This window comes from Cucumis sativus, chromosome 3, assembly GCF_000004075.3.
Source record: "Cucumis sativus cultivar 9930 chromosome 3, Cucumber_9930_V3, whole genome shotgun sequence".
NCBI lineage: Eukaryota > Viridiplantae > Streptophyta > Magnoliopsida > Cucurbitales > Cucurbitaceae > Cucumis > Cucumis sativus.
This window is the reverse complement of record NC_026657.2, coordinates 5978051-5997947: the sequence shown is the minus strand read 5'-3', so window position 1 is coordinate 5997947 and position 19897 is coordinate 5978051. Positions and strand designations below refer to the sequence as shown.

General features: G+C 34.6%; 2 protein-coding genes across 10 annotated transcripts; both read right to left on the bottom strand.

Annotated features, from left to right (window-relative positions):
* Nucleotides 1-517: 517 nt before the first annotated feature.
* LOC101212837 (uncharacterized protein YacP) lies at nucleotides 518-9225 on the bottom strand. 2 transcript variants are annotated; one of them, XM_031882399.1, is made up of 10 exons: nucleotides 8828-9225; nucleotides 8475-8546; nucleotides 8270-8394; nucleotides 7996-8156; nucleotides 7765-7834; nucleotides 6206-6260; nucleotides 5661-5744; nucleotides 4836-4874; nucleotides 1837-1938; nucleotides 518-1008 (listed from the first exon to the last, which is right to left on the bottom strand). In XM_031882399.1, exons 1-9 carry the CDS (start codon nucleotides 8996-8998, stop codon nucleotides 1852-1854), a joined length of 864 nt encoding a protein of 287 aa, XP_031738259.1. In that variant the 5' UTR covers nucleotides 8999-9225; the 3' UTR covers nucleotides 518-1008; nucleotides 1837-1851. The 2 variants fall into 2 exon arrangements, with proteins under 2 accessions (XP_031738259.1, XP_004133742.2); XM_004133694.3 differs by having other exon boundaries at nucleotides 1892-1938.
* A 2339-nt stretch (nucleotides 9226-11564) lies between these two features.
* Nucleotides 11565-17918, bottom strand: LOC101216538 (GTPase Der). Of its 8 annotated transcripts, none has more exons than XR_004215458.1 (11): nucleotides 17666-17917; nucleotides 17210-17471; nucleotides 16848-17072; nucleotides 16417-16676; nucleotides 14439-14671; nucleotides 14154-14279; nucleotides 13055-13240; nucleotides 12900-12976; nucleotides 12708-12809; nucleotides 12500-12606; nucleotides 12388-12411 (listed from the first exon to the last, which is right to left on the bottom strand). XR_004215458.1 is itself a non-coding variant. In XM_004134213.3 (9 exons), the coding sequence occupies exons 1-9, from the start codon at nucleotides 17808-17810 to the stop codon at nucleotides 12106-12108; spliced, it is 1881 nt and encodes a 626-aa protein (XP_004134261.1). In that variant the 5' UTR covers nucleotides 17811-17915; the 3' UTR covers nucleotides 11565-12105. The 8 variants fall into 8 exon arrangements, 4 of the variants coding, with proteins under 4 accessions (XP_004134261.1, XP_031739038.1, XP_031739040.1 ...); XR_004215459.1 differs by having other exon boundaries at nucleotides 12708-12798; XR_004215457.1 differs by having other exon boundaries at nucleotides 12708-12976.
* Nucleotides 17919-19897: the final 1979 nt, after the last annotated feature.

Genomic DNA, 19897 nt, shown 5'->3' with positions numbered 1-19897 from the left:
TTAAAATCATATTCCTTTAAATTGGCTGTACAAACTGAAGCTTCTCAATCCTAAACATCGTAAGCTCTACTAAAAGTGTGAACTAAAGTTGATTGTCTCTTGAATAATCAATCATCAACATACACTTGGTATGTAGAACATAATAGAACAAAAACTACCTCATTCTTAAGATCGATCATTACAATATTTACATAAAATCTTATAAACCCAAACCACTTAAATTGTGAGTATTATGAGATAGTCTCATGACTTTCAACTACGGTGCAGGGGTGATCCTCAACATTTATAACCTCACCAACATTATAAAACAACAAAAACCAAGTCATTGTTTGAGGATTTTTCTTCCTAAAATCGATGGTTACAACATTTACATAAAATCTCATAAGCCCGACCACTTAAATATGAGCAGTAGTCCCTCTATTAACTCATGACTTTCAAATGCGGTGGTGGTAGCTCTATTTCATTTAATGAAATGGGGCCAAAGCTGAACTAAAAAATGCTATTCTACAAACGGTAATGCTGACAAATGAGAAAGCTGGCTTCTCTTCTTTTATTTCCTTCTCCCATATCATCTCCTATATTTTTAAATATGCCAAAACACGTCATGCACAAATATTATATGCTTCTCTTCACTGTTGGAACATAGAGACCCTACATCTGGAATTCAGAAAGGCTAGGGAACCTACATCTTCGTCCCCATTCTCAACAAACTTAATGTTATTTTCTGTCAGACGTCTAGGGGATTTGTACACAGAAAAAGAAAAAAAATATGTGGTTTTTGTCTTCAATTAATCAGCTTGAAACAGACTGCGACATGCCTATGAACATGAGATTCAGCCTAAATTAATGAAGAAGCAATGAAATTAGAGAAAGAGTATTTGTACAAACACGATCTTCCCCATCTACTTTGGTTCACTTTCGTTTAGCTTCCTTTTCAGATCATTGAGAGCATTGACAACTTCTGAATCGAGATTATGCTTTAACAATTTCCCTTGGAAAGATGTTGATCTGGAAAAAAATTTAATAAATAAGGCAGGAGATTTAAAGTAGATGCTGCCACTCTTCTTATAAAATAATATGCTGAAGCATGCAGAAAAATATTCCAAGTCTGTAAATGGGTTGAAGCAAGGTCGATTTTACACTACTGTACAATAACAGTTTTGTTGATCCCTCGAGTAAGGGAAATTTGGAAGGTTTGAATGCATAAGATTCAAGGCGGTCTTGTGCAATTTAAACAATCTGGAAAGACAATTAAGTGTCAAGGGCAAGGTTTATCCTGCAGGTTGGAAGAGTTGGGCTTTTGCCACTTTGGGATAGGAATAAAATAAACAAAAATTTATCGGATGTAAGGAGAAAGATCACTAATAACTCGAGAGAGATTCAGAAAATTGGAATGGCAAAACTCAAAAGCATCTCACAGTTGATATAGAAACCTACTTACATAGTTTTGGTACCTTGAGTTTTGACCTTGTTTCTAATTTGGTCAATGACGTTCAAAAAGTTATATTTTAATCACAAGGTTCTATTGAGTTCTGTAGTGAAAACGTGACCAACATGTTTAAAAAAATTAATAATATATCTCATAATCATAAAATTCTTTTTTGGTTCTCTAAAGAGTGGACACTACATTTTTTTCCTCGATTTCAATGCTAGTGATTTATAACATGTCCACTAAGTCATTTTATCTTCTGCAATAACTGATGCAAACTTGAGGGACTTGTATAAATTATTTAAACTTTAAGGACCAAATTAAAAATCAACACCAACTATTGCACTCGACTTTTAAACTTGAGACCAAATTAGAAACTGGAGCAGATTTAAGGGGCTAAGACTTACCTATCATAATCTATCTCAATACATACTGTAAAATTTGCATCTGGAATAGTCATACCTGTGTTCTTGCAACATCATTTCAACCTCCTTTTTCGATGCATTAATCTACAATGACAAAATAAAATGTAAACTACGTGCTTGATATCCCTACTATTATCATGTTCATTCAGAAAATATTGAAGCCATACACATCTTCTCATTGTGCAAGAACTGAAGGCCTAGTTTTTATGAGTATTATGCCTTTTTCTCTTTTTATAACTTCATGAGGAAAAAATAAAAATACAAAAAAACCAAGCCTACAAAAAGGGAGCCCAACTAAAGGAAGGGGCTCGAACTATACAAAGCAGTGCCTATGGAAAAATTACAAAAGGCTTCGAAATGGAAACCCAAAATGAATACAATGATGAGGGACCATATGTGGCGATTATTTTGCTCACCCCCATAGATCCCATAATAACGCACACACCCTAGCAACCCATAAAAAGCAATCCCAAAAGAGCGAACGAATGAAGGAGGAACTCCCCCAATCATATCACAAGTATCCTTGAGTGGAGCTAGCAAGAATCCAAACATCTGAAAGAAATAATTCCACAAAGGTCTCGCAAACGTCTCCAAAGAATGTGATCCAGGTCTTCTTCCCCTATCGACAGAGAATGTAACTAAGCAGGCCAACCAACAAGGGCAACTTCCTCAGAAGTTGATCCACAGTGTTTGCTCTTTCACGTAGAACTTTCCAGGTAAAGAACTTATTTTCCAGGAACCTTAATTCTCCAAAATCCAGAAAAATACGACTCACCTAAGGGAGAATGGTCAGACAAATTACAAAAAAAAGTTTTGCACGAGAATACCTTCAAGGGGTTGGGACCCACACACAAAAGTCTAAAAACAAAGCCCTCAAGCATAGACAAAAGAGAAGCAACCACAGTTGCTTCCTTGTTGAACAAAAAACAACGAAACTGGAACGAAAAGAAAATGGAACTCTCTGAGCAAACTAAAAAATTGGACAACCAGTCATTTTTAAAGGAAGACAAATGAAAGAAATGTGGAAAAACCGAATCTACTGATCTTGACAAAAGTACATATCCTTCCCCTCTGCCACCACTCAATGAGTCAAATGACAGAAAGAAAAGAGCTTTTCAGAAAAATCGTTCCATAAATTCAGATAAGTGCCTTTAGCCCCAAGCAACATCCATATAAAGGGGTGATTGAACGCACTAGCAATATGGTCCTATGCCATAAAGAGTTGGGCTTAAGGGAGAAAAGCAAAGCCATTTGCCCAGCAGAGCTCCCTTAAAAATCCTTAAATTCTCCAATTTCTAGCCCCCAAGGAAACTAACCTCTCAATGGCCTCCCATCCAACCAAATGTAATTCTTTTCCTTTTCCTACATCTACCCCTTCCCCCCCAAGGAAATTATGCATAAGCTTCCTGATACTCTCACATACCTCCCTCAAAGCTCTAAAAAGGAAAAAGTAATAAATGGGGATACCACTCAACATAGAGCGAACCAAAGCCAATCTACCAGCTTTGGAGAAAAAGTCTATTTTCCATGAGGCCAATCTTTTCTGAACTTTCTCCACCACTAGGTTCCAAAATAAATGGATTTGAGACTACTCCCAAAGGGAAGACTAAGGTAAGAAGAGGAAAGGAACCAACTTGCAACCTACTAATATCGTCCACCTCCAATCTTCTCCTCTTCACAATTGAATCTCATAACCTTACATTTACTAGAAGAAAATAGAATTATCAGCGACTTGAAGGTGGGCCAGAGTCATAACTTCCTTTCCAAACCTCAAAATAATAAGGATTTTACCAACAACACTCTTACAGATGAGAAGAAAAAGAAAGGGGATAAAAGGTTTCCCTGTCTTAGAATTCTTCAGACCAAAACTTCACCCCTAAAACTCCCATTAATGAGGAGAGGAATTAGTGTTGTGTTCCTCATACAACTTCGCACCCAAATCCACCATTTATAACGAAAGTCCTCCAAAACCTTATCAAACATACAAATCCACACAATGTAGTCTTTTTGAAAATCACTCCTTTCGTATTGGCACCATAATCCTCCATTGTCTCATTAGTAAGAAGGTCATGATCAAGAATTTGTCTTCCCGCCACAAAAATCCTCTCCATAGATGACTTCCTTTACTTTTAATCAAATGGAATGATTTAAAGAGTAAGTTCGGCACATAATTGTACAAATAATATGTGAGCCATATTCTTCAGAAAAGATAATTGGTAAAGCATCCATTTACCGTCATTCATTAACAGGGTTAACAAGTGTAGGTTGTGCTGGAACGGACTGTAGTCTAAAGCCAATGTTCATGCAATATTCCTAATATAGGATTTAAGATAGCATCCACCATTAGACATATGTACAAAACTTATGTATGACCTAAACATCAAATAGGTAATGTCAGCCTCGTTGCAATATTACAAGGAGAACAGGTTGAGTCCAAACCTTTGAAAACACCTTTTTAAGCGTGAGCCAGCACTTGCAGTGCGCCTCATATTAACAACAATGTTAGACAATCTATTCAACATTAGTAATCTATTGAACGTTGGTCAAAGAAAAATTTAGGAGCTTCAAGCCTTTACATTAATTAATGAAAACCCTGTCTTTTTATTTTGGCTGCAAAATTGGACTTAGCCTATTCTATTATTTAGGGCTTCATGTTGGGGTATCCCTTGTTCTTTCTTCTTCTGTACTTATTGAGAGAATTGATAACAACTTCACAAATAGAACTCTTTTCTTTCCACAGAGATTACGATTGCATGTGTATGTACATATGAATTAAGGTCATCAATAGGTAATAAAAAAGACAGGATAAAATGGCATAGGGTGAATTCCAAATTCATTTCATCTTAATAGAGAAAACACGGAAAAGAAAAAATTGTTGAAGCATAATACCTATAATATAGTGAATTAATGTACACAGAAAAACAAATATATGTTTTTTACCATGTTATCAATATGCACCAAAAAAATTAGACCTTTCTCACCTCGGAAACTAATGCCTTGCAACTCCAAATAAAGGCTCCCTGAAAATTAAGTAACAGAAAACAGCCTTTTCAGCCATAAACAGAGTATAGTTCTAAACAACCAAGAGCTATATATGCAAACTTACATGAATTAACCGTCCCAGCTAAACACTTCAAAAGGGGAAAAAAATAAAAGTAATGATGATAATAATAAAAACAATAGCAAAAACACATGAAATACAAGTAAATCAAAACCATATGATGAAAAGAAAGCATATTGAAGCAGTCTATTCTGTTTCAATATTGGAGAGCAATAAATACTAATAACCACGAGTATCAGACAAACTTATGATGGGTGCCTAAAAAATTATGTGTTTAATTAATACCTCAACTAGGTGACTAGCATGGTTTGGATATATGACCTAAAAGTTATCTAAATTGAAAGCTTGCCACTCTAGACCACGACAAAAATCAATGATTAGCCTTTATTTATTCATTCTATCTCTCTTCCTTGTAAGGACAATCCTCGATGGTTTACATTGAAGAACAACTAAAATTTCTAAATCAGAAGTTTTCACTTAAGAAAACAACCTCACGTGGAAAGAAAAAGAAAAGAAAAAATAATTCAACGGCGACAACATCAAAATAAAGATAAAAATTAACACATACAGAAGATGGCAACCTAAGTAACTGATGAGAAGAAATCCTCAACAGATTAGACCACAAATTCTTCCATGTTATGAATTAATTCCATTAGAAGATTAAAGATAAAAATAATATACTCTAACCATATCTGCAAAAGTTAATGCATAATACAGTGATGCCCAAACAATGAGGAGATCATACTGCTCCATGGGCTGCATGCTGATGACAGACATCAGAAGTCACTACCCAAACTTTGGGACATCCATCCTCCTTCAGGGCTACAACCTGCAACTCAAAAAGGATGTAGCTAATTATAATGAAAAACTGCAGGAGTTTCAAAATTTAAGATCAACGACATCAAGTATGTGGTTCAGAGAAAACTCAATAACCAAAAAGGGTAGTAAACCAACCAGATAACGACAAACCATAGTAATGATTTAATATAAATTGATACAAATTGTTTATTGTTCAAGTTGCTTTCCAAAATGAAAAGTGATACCATGGAATCAATAATCTGACATTGCCAAAAGTGAAGGACCAGAAAACATCGGAATATATTACAAATTGAAATCTGCATCTACGTTCATGAAAAGCACGATATGACCGAAACCCTTGCTTCCTAGTAAAATGCTTCTTGGTGATACATTTTTTTATTGGGACATGTGCTTGACCTATAAGTCCAGCAGAGACACATGGACCGTTTTTTACCACTGTCACAGGATTTTATTCATGAAGCCTAATCTTACCTCTGTTTCAATCCATGTATCTGCACACGATTCACCTGAATAAACCACGTCAATTCTGCAAGAACAGTTCCGCCAATTTAAATCCATCTGTTTTCTATTGAATAGTTTGATTGCTAAGTATGCAGACTGCAGCGTAACAAGCCATGTCAAAAAGGTCTGAAAGAGTGTCTTGGACATAAAAGATACCTAACATAGCATGAGGTATAGGGTAATTCATTCTCATAATACATGCTTATTTTCCAAGTGTAAACATTTTCAGCACATGTTAAGGAACATCCTCAGAGTAATATTTTTTAATTAAATATAGAAAGGAAAATTCTATGTTCTTATAAACTACGCAAATTGAAATATCAAACTCAAAATAATCAGCAAGAAAGGCACTGAAAATTTCTCATAATATAAAGTAAAAAATAAAACTTTAAAAATACATTTCTTTTCATGAGTTCAAAGTTTCCATGGTTTTGAACAGCATTAGATGACTCATGAACCCTCAATAGGACTTGCCCAAACACGAAACTGGAAATGCACATCAAGAAGTTCCTCAAAAAGACTTCAGGCCCCATTGATATGAGATTATGAATATTACATTCCAGGAAAAGTTTCATAGCCTTGGAGTGTGTATGCTATATCCTCATCCTCTTGGACCCAAGAGGTCTGAAGTCTTAAAACTGAAATTGTTTCTTGTTTAAACTTCCAGCTCAGAACTGAAATGAGGAATGAAAACTTCAAGCCATAGTACAAATCATCTTTCTTCAAGTCATTCTTTTAAGGTACTCAATTGTAATTTGTCTGAAATCATCAATATATCTATCCATAACATACCAAATGAATATGAACCATCTTCTGTCATTGTGCACCATTGAATTTATCTTAAGAAAAATGGCCTAAGCAAGAAGACAAGGGGCTTTTCGCCCTTACTTCTAGATGAAATTGGTCAAAGTCTGTTTCTAATGCCACAGAAAAGTTGGGCCTCCTCCTGGTGTTCCTTCTGCAAGGATCTCAAGTTTGTCTCAGTGCGAGTTGATGGATCTTTAGTCTGGTATAATCTTTTAGTCTTTTTATTTGTATTTGTATTTATTTATACTTCTTTTGGTTTTGTTTTGCCTTTGGACATTACTCCCTTGTTTTGGTTTTTAGCTTGTTTGGATATGACGAAGGTGCTATGGGGATGGCAACCTAGTTAAAATGTCCAGGTGCACCTCCTGATCCATGGTTACATGCTCATTGTATAATTCTCTTGTACTATGAGCCTTTGTCTCATTATTATTATATTAATAAAGAGGCTGTCTCCTTTTCAAAAATAAGAAAAGTTGGGCTATGTTTCATCAACAATCTACACAAACTATATCATTCGTATACACATCTCTTTTCTTATGCCACTAATTCATCATTCCACATTTGTTCTGCATCTTCAAATATATTAATTTTAAAGTCATTAAGCTTGCAAGTAGCAACCATGGGAACGTCTAATCCCAAATGCACATCTACTGGCAGAAGATTAGCAGCAAATTGAAGATTATATAGATTAAAGAGGCTACATTTTAGATCATAAGAATTACCCGGCAAAGTTTTCCTTGTGTGTTGGGAGTCCAGACAGCATCGCATCAAATACAACTACCACTTTGACCTCTGTAGAAGTGGTAAGTAGTAATCAGGGACAATAGCAACTAAAAATCAAGTTCCAAAAAAATTCCTGAACATCAAGCAACAGCTACACTATAAGCCTACAAGTCTATAACCCAAAGATCAGGTCTCATTTTTAGACAATGAAGAAGGAGCACACTGTAAACCTCTCAGCATACTGAACGTAATAAGCTCGTCAATTAGCTTTTGGCGAGCTACATCAAGTCTCCCATTCATAAAATGTTTCTTCAGTTTCACCCAGTAGCCACACACATTATATCCATCAACCAGCAAGACAGGGAATACATTGTCTATGCCCTGGTTTGTACTGCCAGAAAAATAAAAGATATTAAGAGCAGCATTTCTCCCAGCAACTTTTGTGTTATGTCATGGTTGAGAGACAAAATGTTACGAAAACAAGTTTGTCAATCAGAGATGTACTGGTAAAGAGCCAATGTGGGATCACGATAAAGCTCCGTATCTTCTGGGAGGTCCTCCTTCTCAACCTTCTTCCTCCGGTAACTAGTAGCAGGCTTAGGTACGCCAGATTTTCTCTTTTGAAAATCCTACAAGTCTTTGTTATATGAGAGAGCGCTATAAATAACCGAATTAGTTAAAAAGGTTTGAGCAGAACCACATAACATACCTTCCACAATCTCAGAAACTGCAAATTCTGCTTCAGATTTGACGTAATTCTCGGAGGAGGATCCGAACCAGCCTGCAGCAAGAAGCCAGTTAGATTTTGCACAAAATTGTGGATCTGTCCGTCAACATTATCGAATTTTCGCGCATTGCTATCAGAAAATAAAAGTGGCGGTACGTTGTGTTTAACTAAGCAACAATATCAGAAACTTAGACTGCACATTAAAACCAAGAAAATAAAACAGGTACAGATTACAGAAAGAGGACATCTGTCAGGTCCGGCAAGGCTGAAGACCTAGCAACTAGCGAACTACTGTGAGTGAGCAATAAAAAAAATGTAGTTGGAAGCATAATCACCGATGAAGTTTGAGGCTGCTTTTTGCTCTTTGACACAACAAGCAGCTTCTTCTTCTTCTTCTTCTTCTTGGGAGAAAATAAGGAAGAATAAGAGGAGGGAGAGTAAACTAAGCCTGAAACCGTGTTCGCCGGTGAAGCTAAAAAGAGTTTGACTGAACCGACCACCTCCATGAATTCAAGTTGAAGAAAAGATGTCCATGACAAAGAGAGACGCTTACTTCGCAAAAGGGTTCGTTCCGGTCACAGCGATTTACATAGTAACGGAAATTTAGTCCGATCGAAGTCGGCGAGCAATTGCTCCGTCGGCTCTTACACGGTTATTCGTAAAGGAAGACGATGGGTTGGGTGTGGCTAAATCAACCACACATCATTTTCTCTCGAAAAATTTGTAGGAATGGCCCTTATTTAGAGGTGGAAATGAATTTTGGTCCACTTTTCCAACTGTATTGACAAATTGCCTTTTGTGATGTTACTAAATTGACCTCTTACGCTCGCCACGTCATTACCTTGCGAATTCTCTCTCATTTCTTCCCCTCATCTACCGCTACTCAAAACGCAAACAAAGGATGAGATGCATAAATTCATAATTTTGTGCAAAATCTACCTGCCTTCTAACAAATTTATTTGTTGTTGATTATTGTAGTTGTGATTATTATAGTTTATGAGTATGGTAGGTTGTGATATTTTGTTGTATTAGTAAATATTCTCAAATGTTAAACGGTAAAGGGAAGATAGAGTAAGAAATATATAGTAAAATTAAAATTCTAAAAAATACTTAACAAAGAGGGGTTGATAATAATGTACTTAATTGTAGGTTATAAAAGTTGGAAAGAAAAAATATATTTTGGTCCTAGGAGTATATTCAAGAAGACATTAGATGAATTTACAATATTTTCCATTAACAACTCGTTATTTTTGTTCGGTAACAAGAAGACATGAGATGAATTTATAATATTGTTTTAAACATATTCTCTTTTGAAATTGTCGTTGCAGGAGTATATTCAAGATATGAAAAGTAGAAAATGTTTTTTCCAACATGTGTGTATGTAGTAGTTTTTTCTCAGCATAATAACAATTTTGAACTAATTCTAAATAATTCAGAATTGTATCACTTGTTGATTTAAAATCTTGTAGTTAGCCTCAAATGTTTTCAATCATAACGAGCTTGGGGAAGATGAACTAATTTTAAATGATCATATCCTTCTTTCAATTTATTCCACAACGTACGAGGATCTTTTATTGTTAAATATTTTGACTTCAAATCCTCATGAATGTGATGACGAAGAAAAATCATGGCTTTTTGCTTTTTCTTGACGGATCGTCGCATTTTCTTCCTTAATTGTATCTTCGGGATTCATGGCGTTTAGATGCATTTCAACATCAAGAACCTATGACAAATAATTGCTACCGGTAATGTGAAGGACTGTAAATTCTAGTTTCGCAGGATTTGTCATAGTAATACTATCATAAAATATTATGATTATATATTAGGAATTCCATATACATCAAATACAAAAAATAATATTTATTTTATTATACCAAGTAGGAAAAACCCTACATACCGTTAGGAACTACCTTCAACAAATGGGACGATCGAAGCTCGTGTTGATAACGTGTTACAAAAACAAAGCATAATCGAAATATGGAAACCGAGAAAATAATATTATATAAATAAATAAGAAAATAAAGAAATTAAGAAAATTAGATATTTAGAAAATTCTCAAATTTCTCCACTTTCTCCAACTTCTTTGAAATTCTCTATAATGTGAGTGTGTTCTTACAAATCCATCAAAGTTCTCTATTTATAGGAAAAATGACAAGTATACGGTGGATTACTTAGCCACTTAGAATAGTGTACGGGTACTTGACACATAGACGAGGGAGGTAGCTTTATTTGGACACTAATAAGACATTGATAACTTGTAAAAAAAATACAAGTTATTATGGAATTTTAGGTAGAACAATGGAGTCAAAATGTGAAACAAAGTGTCAAAACATGTAGCTTTCATCGAAAATTTATAAAGATAAGAGAATATAATTTGCATAAGTCTCCACACCTATTTTTCCACGCTTTGTTGTGTTTTATCACAGGAGTATGAAAAAAGAAGAAACATAGTGAATCGCAAGGGGAGCGAGTGCAAAAGCTTATGCGGTAGGAAGATTGTCTTGTGATTAACATCACTAAGCTAGACGCCACATCATCACGAGATGAAGGTTCACTAGAAGATAAGAATGATAGTTGGAGTTGATGTGACTTGACAATGTTGCTTTTGGCGCTGACATGTGCAGAGAATAAGGAATAGAAGCTTATCGCCCAAAGTAGACTATAAAAGACCTCCATCTCTACCAAGGAAGATGATTAGGTCTGAAAGGACCAAAACCCTAGAGAGTTTTATGTGAGCCAGTGGAAGGAGTAGCATTTTTACCTTCCGTAGAAGTTATTCCCCTTCTTCACCTCTTCTCCGATCAACCTTTGCGTGAGAGCTTAAGGAGAGATTAGAAAGAGAATAATAAATTTACACTAATTTTATTTTGGATAATTATAATAGACAGCAAATTTAAGAATAATAAAAGTTTTTAAAAGTGTTTTTTAAAAAAATACAGATATATGTCAATATTTTAAATTTAATTGCTCAAATGATTTTCTCAACTTCAAAAACATTAATTTTCAATATTTTGATTTATTTCAGATCACTTTCAGTCCATGCTTTAATAACACTTGAGGGAGAAAAATGGCTAAAATGAAAACAATACTCCAAGCTTATCAATATCAACCATCTTAATTTACAAAAATATAAATTAAAAGAAAAATGGGTACAATGAAAGTACTACTCCAAACCCCTTTTAGTTTCTTTCCACAATCTTACTCTAAGAAGCCTGTAACAGCTGAAAGAAGGCAAAAGAAGTATCCTTGGAAAATAATTTACTAACGCATACAAGTTAACAGTGGTTAACATTGCATGAGAGCATCTAATGAACTCTTAAAGTGTATATATGAAAATCAAAACCCCATCCCTCCTCCATTTCCTACGGACCCCCCATAACAACTCCACATTTGTCTGTCTCTCTCACTCTAAACAATGCCTAGAGTGAGAACAAACCTGTGTTTCATGATTTACACTACCACACTGGAACCATTTAGTCCAACACAAAAATGGCAACGAAGTTCGGTATCTATGCTCGGCCTGCCTGTTCTTCAACATTTAAACTTTTCCTATCTAATTGGATTCTTTCCAGCTTCTACCATACTATATGTTGTTCAAGGCTCAAGCTATTTGTTATTCAACAATGAGACTTCTCTTATTAGATCGTATTCTTTCAGGTGTTCGGACAACATGCTTGTTGCTCTTACCACCCCCATCAACAGTTTTCTTTGGAACGACACGTTGCATAATTCTTATGGGAATTCCACCCAAATTGAAATCTTCCTTCAACGATTTAGTTAAAAACCTGATATCCGTATCTGATAGCCGTATCTTCCCGCTGACAAAGGCAACGAATGTAGGTGGTCTGGCTTTCACCTGCGTGAAGTATTTGACCTTTGGTTGTGCAGATTGATCTTTCCAAGAATGTCTGCTCATTACCTGTGCAAGCTCGAGTTTTTTTACAAATTGTGCTATACTGAGGCGCTGAGCTGAGCTAAGAAAAAATGAAAGGGCATTTTCTACTGACCTTCCGCAACCACCGGTTAAGACGAGCCGTAGACAACCTAGTACACCATTTTTCATATGTCTCAATCACCTGATGCATGACTTCCAATCGACCCCTTCCTTCTAGTGCTGAAATGAATATAACTGGAATTCCTGTTACCTGAATGCTAATGTGCATGATCAATTAGTATTAAGATGGAAAGAACCACTGCAGATATGCATTCGCTTACCAATGAATAGAACGAAACAGGGTGTTCTAAAGAGAAATAACAGCAATGCCTATGTCCATCCATATATTTACACAAATGATTTGTTCCGAAGCTGTAAAATAACTATATAAATCCAACATTAAGGCAGTTTTACTTAGTGGGAACGGAAGTAGAGTGATAGGAATGAAAGTCTTCATTTCCAATGTTATTTACCAGTTGAATGAGTGTGGAGTTCACCTCAAACTTGAGGAAACATCCTCCCCAAAATAGATGAATCTCATTAGTCATTCCTTCAAAAAATGAATCTCTTCAATCACATCTTTACCAGAAGATAAACCTAAAATCACACAAAAGGCTAATTACCATACCTGAGGAATTACTGTTTGAATTTCTTCGGGAACAGCCTCCAAGATCTTCTCATATGAAGCAAAATTCTTTTTGCCTCTCATAAGATCCATCTTGTTGACAATTACTACTAAAGCACGACCTTCCTCCACTGCTCGCCTTGCAATAACCACTTCAGAATGTTTCATGCTTCTTCTTTCTCTTGCAATCTGTGCATCACATAGATCAATATGTCACAGAAAAGGTAAGGAAAATGTGGAATGCTAAACCAAATTTTTACGAATTACTCCCATTACAGCAGTCCACAATGCGCTATTGATCTTACATTGCTAGAAAATAGAAAGTAATAGTGTGGAATGATATGATATTAAATTTGTCTGCACTCACTAGCTTAAGTTTTTGGGTGAATCAGTGATTTAAGAGACTTGGAATGTGTGAAAGATGCAACAAGTGGAAATCAATGTTTAATGGAAAGGAAATAACATTGGTTTTTGGGTCAATTGGTGATTTAATACCGTATAAGAGCATGTTGGTTCAGAAGGTCCTGTGTTCAAACTCTGCATTATTTCCCTCTTATAAATACTCACCCAACCTGACACTGATACCATCTTAAATCACCGATTGACTCAAAAGCTTAAGTTTGAGGGTAATTGCAAATTTCTTTATATATCACTAACGAAAAGAATGATCACCTTGTGGTAGGTTTTACTTCGTTTAAAGAAGCTTGAAAATTTTAACTTTACTTTGAACTTCTATGCATACTCTTCTAACTTTTCCACGGAAGGAAAGGAAATTAGCACCAGGTTTAAACAAAAGGTGGGTTTAGGCTTGCTGCTCACATTGAGAGGCTTGTTTAGAGGCTGAAATGTAACCACCTGAGGAGTGTAGAAATGCTTAAGAAATTCACGGTGGAATGGAAACGGGATTAAAAAGCGTGAAAAAGGTAGAAAAGAGGTTGGGTTGAAAACTGGGGAAACAGAATAACATTCAATCCAAAAACGGATTTTAGATTATATTACATTACGAACTCATTACATTACATCCCTTCAAGCAGATCCTTAAAAGGTTCATGGGTGGTCATGAAAAGTCGTAATGAAAAAAAGGAGGAAAAAAAGACAATACCTCTTCTGCATCAAGAACTAAAGCAACTACATGAGCTCTCATCAAATTCTTTGTCGATTGCATGACACTCAAGGATCCTGGTCCTTTCTCCTCCTTAGTCCTATGCAACCAACCAGCTGTATCAACCTAATTATCATTACCAACCATTAACAATTAGAACTTCATAACTGGTAACTGCATCAAATAAAGGGTTATAACATAAAGGACTTCTTAGGAACACAGATTGTGTTCCGAATACAAGACACTATAAAAGGAGAATCAAGAAATAGTCAAACGCGAGTTTACCAAGTATATAGTTCTACCCTCAAACTCAAATTCAGCTCTAATAGAGTCCCTTGTTAAACCAGCTTCAGGACCAACCAGAACACGATCTGATTGTAACAGTGTATTCAGCAAGGTTGATTTGCCAACATTAGGTCGTCCCACAATTGCTAACTGTAACTTCGTCTTACTGTCCAGTGTGTCATCATCCTCATTTGAGTTTGTGACCTGATGGAAGCGATCACGACCACCATTATCTAGGAATTGTTAGAAAGCAAAGCTAGGTTAGAAGAGTGAGGAGGAAGAATACTGCCAGAATCATTGTAGCATCTACAAATTATACCAATGGGGAGAATGTGGAAGTCACCAACATCCAACTCCATTTATAAAAAAAGATTGTGTAAATTTTTGGAAAAAAGTTATACAGACAAAGGATAGCAGATAAGATATAACGTTCATCCAGAAAAGATAGACAATAATAAAACACTACCGTCCAAAAGTTAGACCAATGAATGTGGATATGTATCTATACTTCTTTTTAATTGAAAAAAAAAAGTTGGGGGGAAGTTGGGGAGACAAAAGTCAAAATGAAAAATCGCTGCACAATAAAAGAAAATAATTAAAATAATGCAAGATACAAATAGAGTTTCATCACATATGATGCAGCTAATTGCTCTAAGTTTATTCAAAGCATTAAAAGGAAACAAACATGTGAAATTCAGGGAGTTTTCAAGTGGCGCCAGAAACTCTCCTTCCAATCTTTCCACATCAACACGGACCTCCCTCCCACTCTAACTAACATTTTAATTACTAACTTCAAACTTGTTTCACTTTCTACCCGTTTTTGTCTCTATGCCAAAACTCATCTCATCAGCTTGTATAGTGAAAGAACCACAGGTGATCATTGGCAGTGTTTCTTTTAAGCGGAATCTTGTTCATTTCTAATCTTTTTCAAGACTCCAAGACTCGGAAAATAGCTCAAAAATATTTATGATAAACCCTTTGTTGAACGAAATTGAAAAGGGTGGAGGGTCTTATTCATTAATCAGGTGTCAAATTATCGAAATGGTTATAGTGGGTTTTGTGGTGCTGATGCCAGGCTAACTTACGGGATCCACATTAACGATTGGCATTCAAAGTTATACCAAAAGGTCAGAGGTAATCAAACACCAAAGACAAATGGTTAGGTAGTCAGAAAATGAAAATGCCAATGACAACTAACAGAAGATTGAAGCTGCAACAGCTAATAACTACAAACTCTAGAAACATTACAAGCACAGTAAATGAATTAGAATGCTAAAACAACACCATAGGTAATCTCAAGAAATTAAGAAACATAATTATGTTAAAAGGCATAGTTTTTTCAAGATCATTTGCACAAGCAGAGAAAGAAGCTCAAAAGTTGAAGTCCATCATTAATGAAATTCAAATTCTAATGAATGAAAAAGAAGCCACAAATAATGCATTTAGATCAAGAGTAATCACAGTGAACTATGCCACAGCAACATCCCTGTGAGCTAGAGCAATCAAATTGCTTGCTATTTTTTTTTTTTTTTTGACAATTTAAAGGATGGCCTTGCAATAGTGAATAAGGCCTCCTCTCTCTCGAACTGCTTCCACATAATCAAGTAGAAAGTATAAACAAATAAACAAGTTACCCCCCTAAGGGCGCGTTCTGAAGGGCAGTCATAAAACTGGGTAGAAACAGATTGATATTTCTACTATTTTTTTTTTTTCTATCATAGGTATCTATAGGCCGGTTTGCACAAACTTGATCAAATTCCATGAACAAGTTACAAAACTCTACAAATATCAGTGTCAAGAAACTCTGGAGTCTAGACATTTTAATTCAAAGCAGAGGATTGTTATAGTTTGAACCAAAAAACTTAAAAAGCATCTTGATAAGACATACAATTTGACTCGTTGATCTATCTGTGGTGGTTATTGGTAAAGTGCCAATATATTTTCAAATGATATATTGATTGATAAATACATTTCTTACCACTTATAACTTTCAACATATACTTCTCAAGCACAGGTTTGATAGCCCCATACAATTCTTGCATGCCAAGTCCCGTTTCAGCTGATATGGGAACTGGATCTCCAAAGCCTAACCTTTGGGCTTCAAGACCAGCAGCCAAAAGTGTACAACTGTTGTCAAAAAGTGATTCAGATTTATTCATTGCTACTACAAGGTTAATATTAGGTGCATGTCTGCGCAGCCACTTCCCAACCTCCAAATCAAAAGGATGAAGACCAGCCCTGCTCACAAAAATAGTATCACAACTACTTTAAACTTCAGAGACACAGTAAACGAAAGAAAAATTCCAATATGTATACTGGATAAGACGTCAAGCATCCCACTGACTTGCAATGGAAAGCAATAGGCTGCATTCATCTTAACCGAGTTTACAAAATACATTAACCAATCACCTTGCATCAATGAGGAAGATCGCTAACTGAGACTTGAGAAGCACATTTTCAGTCATTTTTGCTGTTCTTTCAAGAATAGAACCAGAAGATGCTGTTGTCTCTAAGCCAGAAGAATCCAACACTACGAACCGCAAATCTCCAAGTTTGGCGACACCTTCACGGATATCCCGAGTAACATGATCATCTGGTGTGTTGTAAACTAGTGCCTCCCTCCTCTTAATAAACCTATAGATTAACAACAAAAAAGACGGAGAGTTTAACGCTTGATACCAGTAAGTTATTCCAAAAAACGATTCACTGACTTCAAATTGCAAAATGCCAGGAGGTTCATTAACAGAATAACATGAGCCTTCATAGTTTACCGGTTAAATAATGCAGACTTGCCAACATTTGGGCGCCCAACGAGCACAACAGTTGGAAGCATATTAATTGGAATTTTTTTGAAATCAACTGAGTTTCTTTGGACGCCTTGAACTTTATTAGCAACAACCTTGCCGTCACTCGCACTATCATTCAAACGTTTCTCCGGAAGCCCATTTTCTGGTACTCCACAATACCCCCTGGCAATATGAACAGCAGCCAAAGGAAGCAATAATCTTGCATTTGAGATGCGAGTATTCCAACCTAGATAGAGTTATAGAAGCCAAAAACAATGACCAACAACGTAAGCTGTATATAGTAGAGCTTTAAATACGAATTGTCAAGTATAACCACGTGCAATCCTCCAACATTCTCATAGGTGAAACTTCTTCAATCCATCATCGTAAGTACGAAACCTACAGAAAGAATCAACGGAAATGGCAGAAGAAAGGAGGTACCTGATTCGAGGAAAACCGAGTCGCTGAGCAAATTGGGAGACGGAGTACTAGAGCATATTCTTCTACTTGATTCAACAATATGGAAAACACGATTAGGGATGAACCGCCGGCGTTGGGAGAGTAAGGGAACCCATAAGCGAGACATAGTAAAGTCCCGGCGGCAATCACAGTCGCAGCCAGCAACCTATCGGAAATATATTTAGGGGAGAAAAAAAGAAGGTTTAAATTTATTTTGGTTGTTGGACTTCGACCCTTTGTTTCATTTTGCACATTTTGTTTTTCAATTTGGCTAACATTCCATTTAATAACATCACTATCTTTTAAAATAACAAAATAAATTAAAATATTTATGAGTTATATAAAATTTTAGATTTTATCGATAATATATATTAAAGATTTTATCGATAATATATATTAATATTTTTTTATTGGTGTAAGTACCAATAACATGAAATAAAAGAAAATAAGCTTCATTTTAAAAAATAAAATTATTACTAAACGTTGTTTTAAATTTTAAAAATGTTTACTTTAATCATTTTCTTAAATTTTTTTAGTTATTTAGTATAAGTTTGGAGAAGCTTGTGTTTTTAGACTTTAATTGATTGTTTGGAGAGTTTGAATGAATATTGAAAAATGTGTAAGTTGAAGATGAAACATAAATAAAATTTTGAAGTGTGAAACAACGGAAAAGAAGGTTGGATTGAAAACCGTTAGAAATGATGAATTTTGTATAACAAATCAAATTCAAAACGCTTTATGGAAATACAAGTTTTGAATTACATTACATTACAAACTCATCTCATCATGGATCATCAAATACTTCGTCTCTATTAATATGAATGTGAAGTAAAAGCCAGTAATCACCGCTAAAATAGTGAACCAAAATATAGAAGAAGAGAAAATGATTGATGAATTATCATATAAAAAATCACTTTACCACTGTTTTTTCAAAATAACATATTCTCCTATATCATTTCATATTTTTTTCTTTTGGGTGATTCCATCAATTATTACCTATTATTATTTCAAATGTCTACTCTTATTAATTTATATCTATCATATAGTTTCCTATTTGCTCATATTTTTATTTATTAAAATAATATGGACGATTATAAACTACGTACTATTATAACTCATAAAATATAATAATCACTATTTATAATAATCAATCCAAAGTCGAAGAAATACTTAATATTTAATATAAATATCTTCAAAACGTATTCTCGTGCAAGTATGTATTATAAATTTAGTTTTGTTTATTTCAATCAAACTAATAAAACATAAATTCATTTGTAGTTTGTTTATCAAATATGTGTTTGGTATTTAAATTCATATGGCATTCTAGGCTAAACAATTGATTAATATGGATATGCTAGGATATGTATAAGGGTTTAAATCATATTTTGATTCTTAAATTTTTAAAAATATATGTTCATTCTTAAACTATTTAAAAAATGCTTATTTTAATTATAATTCAACTCTTTAATGAAATTATTATGTTACTTTTATAATTAGATTATTGGAGTTTGATTCATTATATTGATTAAATTGATAAATAACCAATAAATCTTGTTAGTTTATTTTATAAACCTTTTGTGTTCAACACGAAAACCTAATCAACACTCCTAAATCAAATAAACTCAAAAATTACTTTTGTTTTTTTCCTCCAAAAATCAAATCTCTCACATCCTCTCGCGTGCTCCCCCAACCTTTATTTTTTATTTTTTTAATTGGAATCTTGAAGCAAATAGAAATAACATTGCGAAGAATAAAAAAATTAATAAAATTGTCATATTGGTGTTAACATCCATGACAAGGTAAAATAAATTGGAAAGATAAAATAAATACAACACATGTATAAAATAAACTCTACGAAATTGCAAATAAGTATTCCTACAATTCATCACAAAAAATAGAAATAAAAAACATAAATAAGAAATAAACGGAAGAAAGCGAAAAAGAAAACCTCATTGATCATAAAATATTCCAAATTTGAGGTACTAACAAATTTGTATATGGATGATATTTGCATCTAACATATGAATTGAGAAAGTAAAGTAGAATGTCAATACGCCAAAAATGACAACCATCAAAATCTTGCAAAGCAAATTGGCTTCTTGAGTTCTCCAATTAAATATCAATTTAGCATATAGTCTTTAATTGAAAATTAAAACCCTAAATTAGACTAGAACAAAAGTTTTTAAAAGCTTAAGGTCCAAAATAGAACCAGAT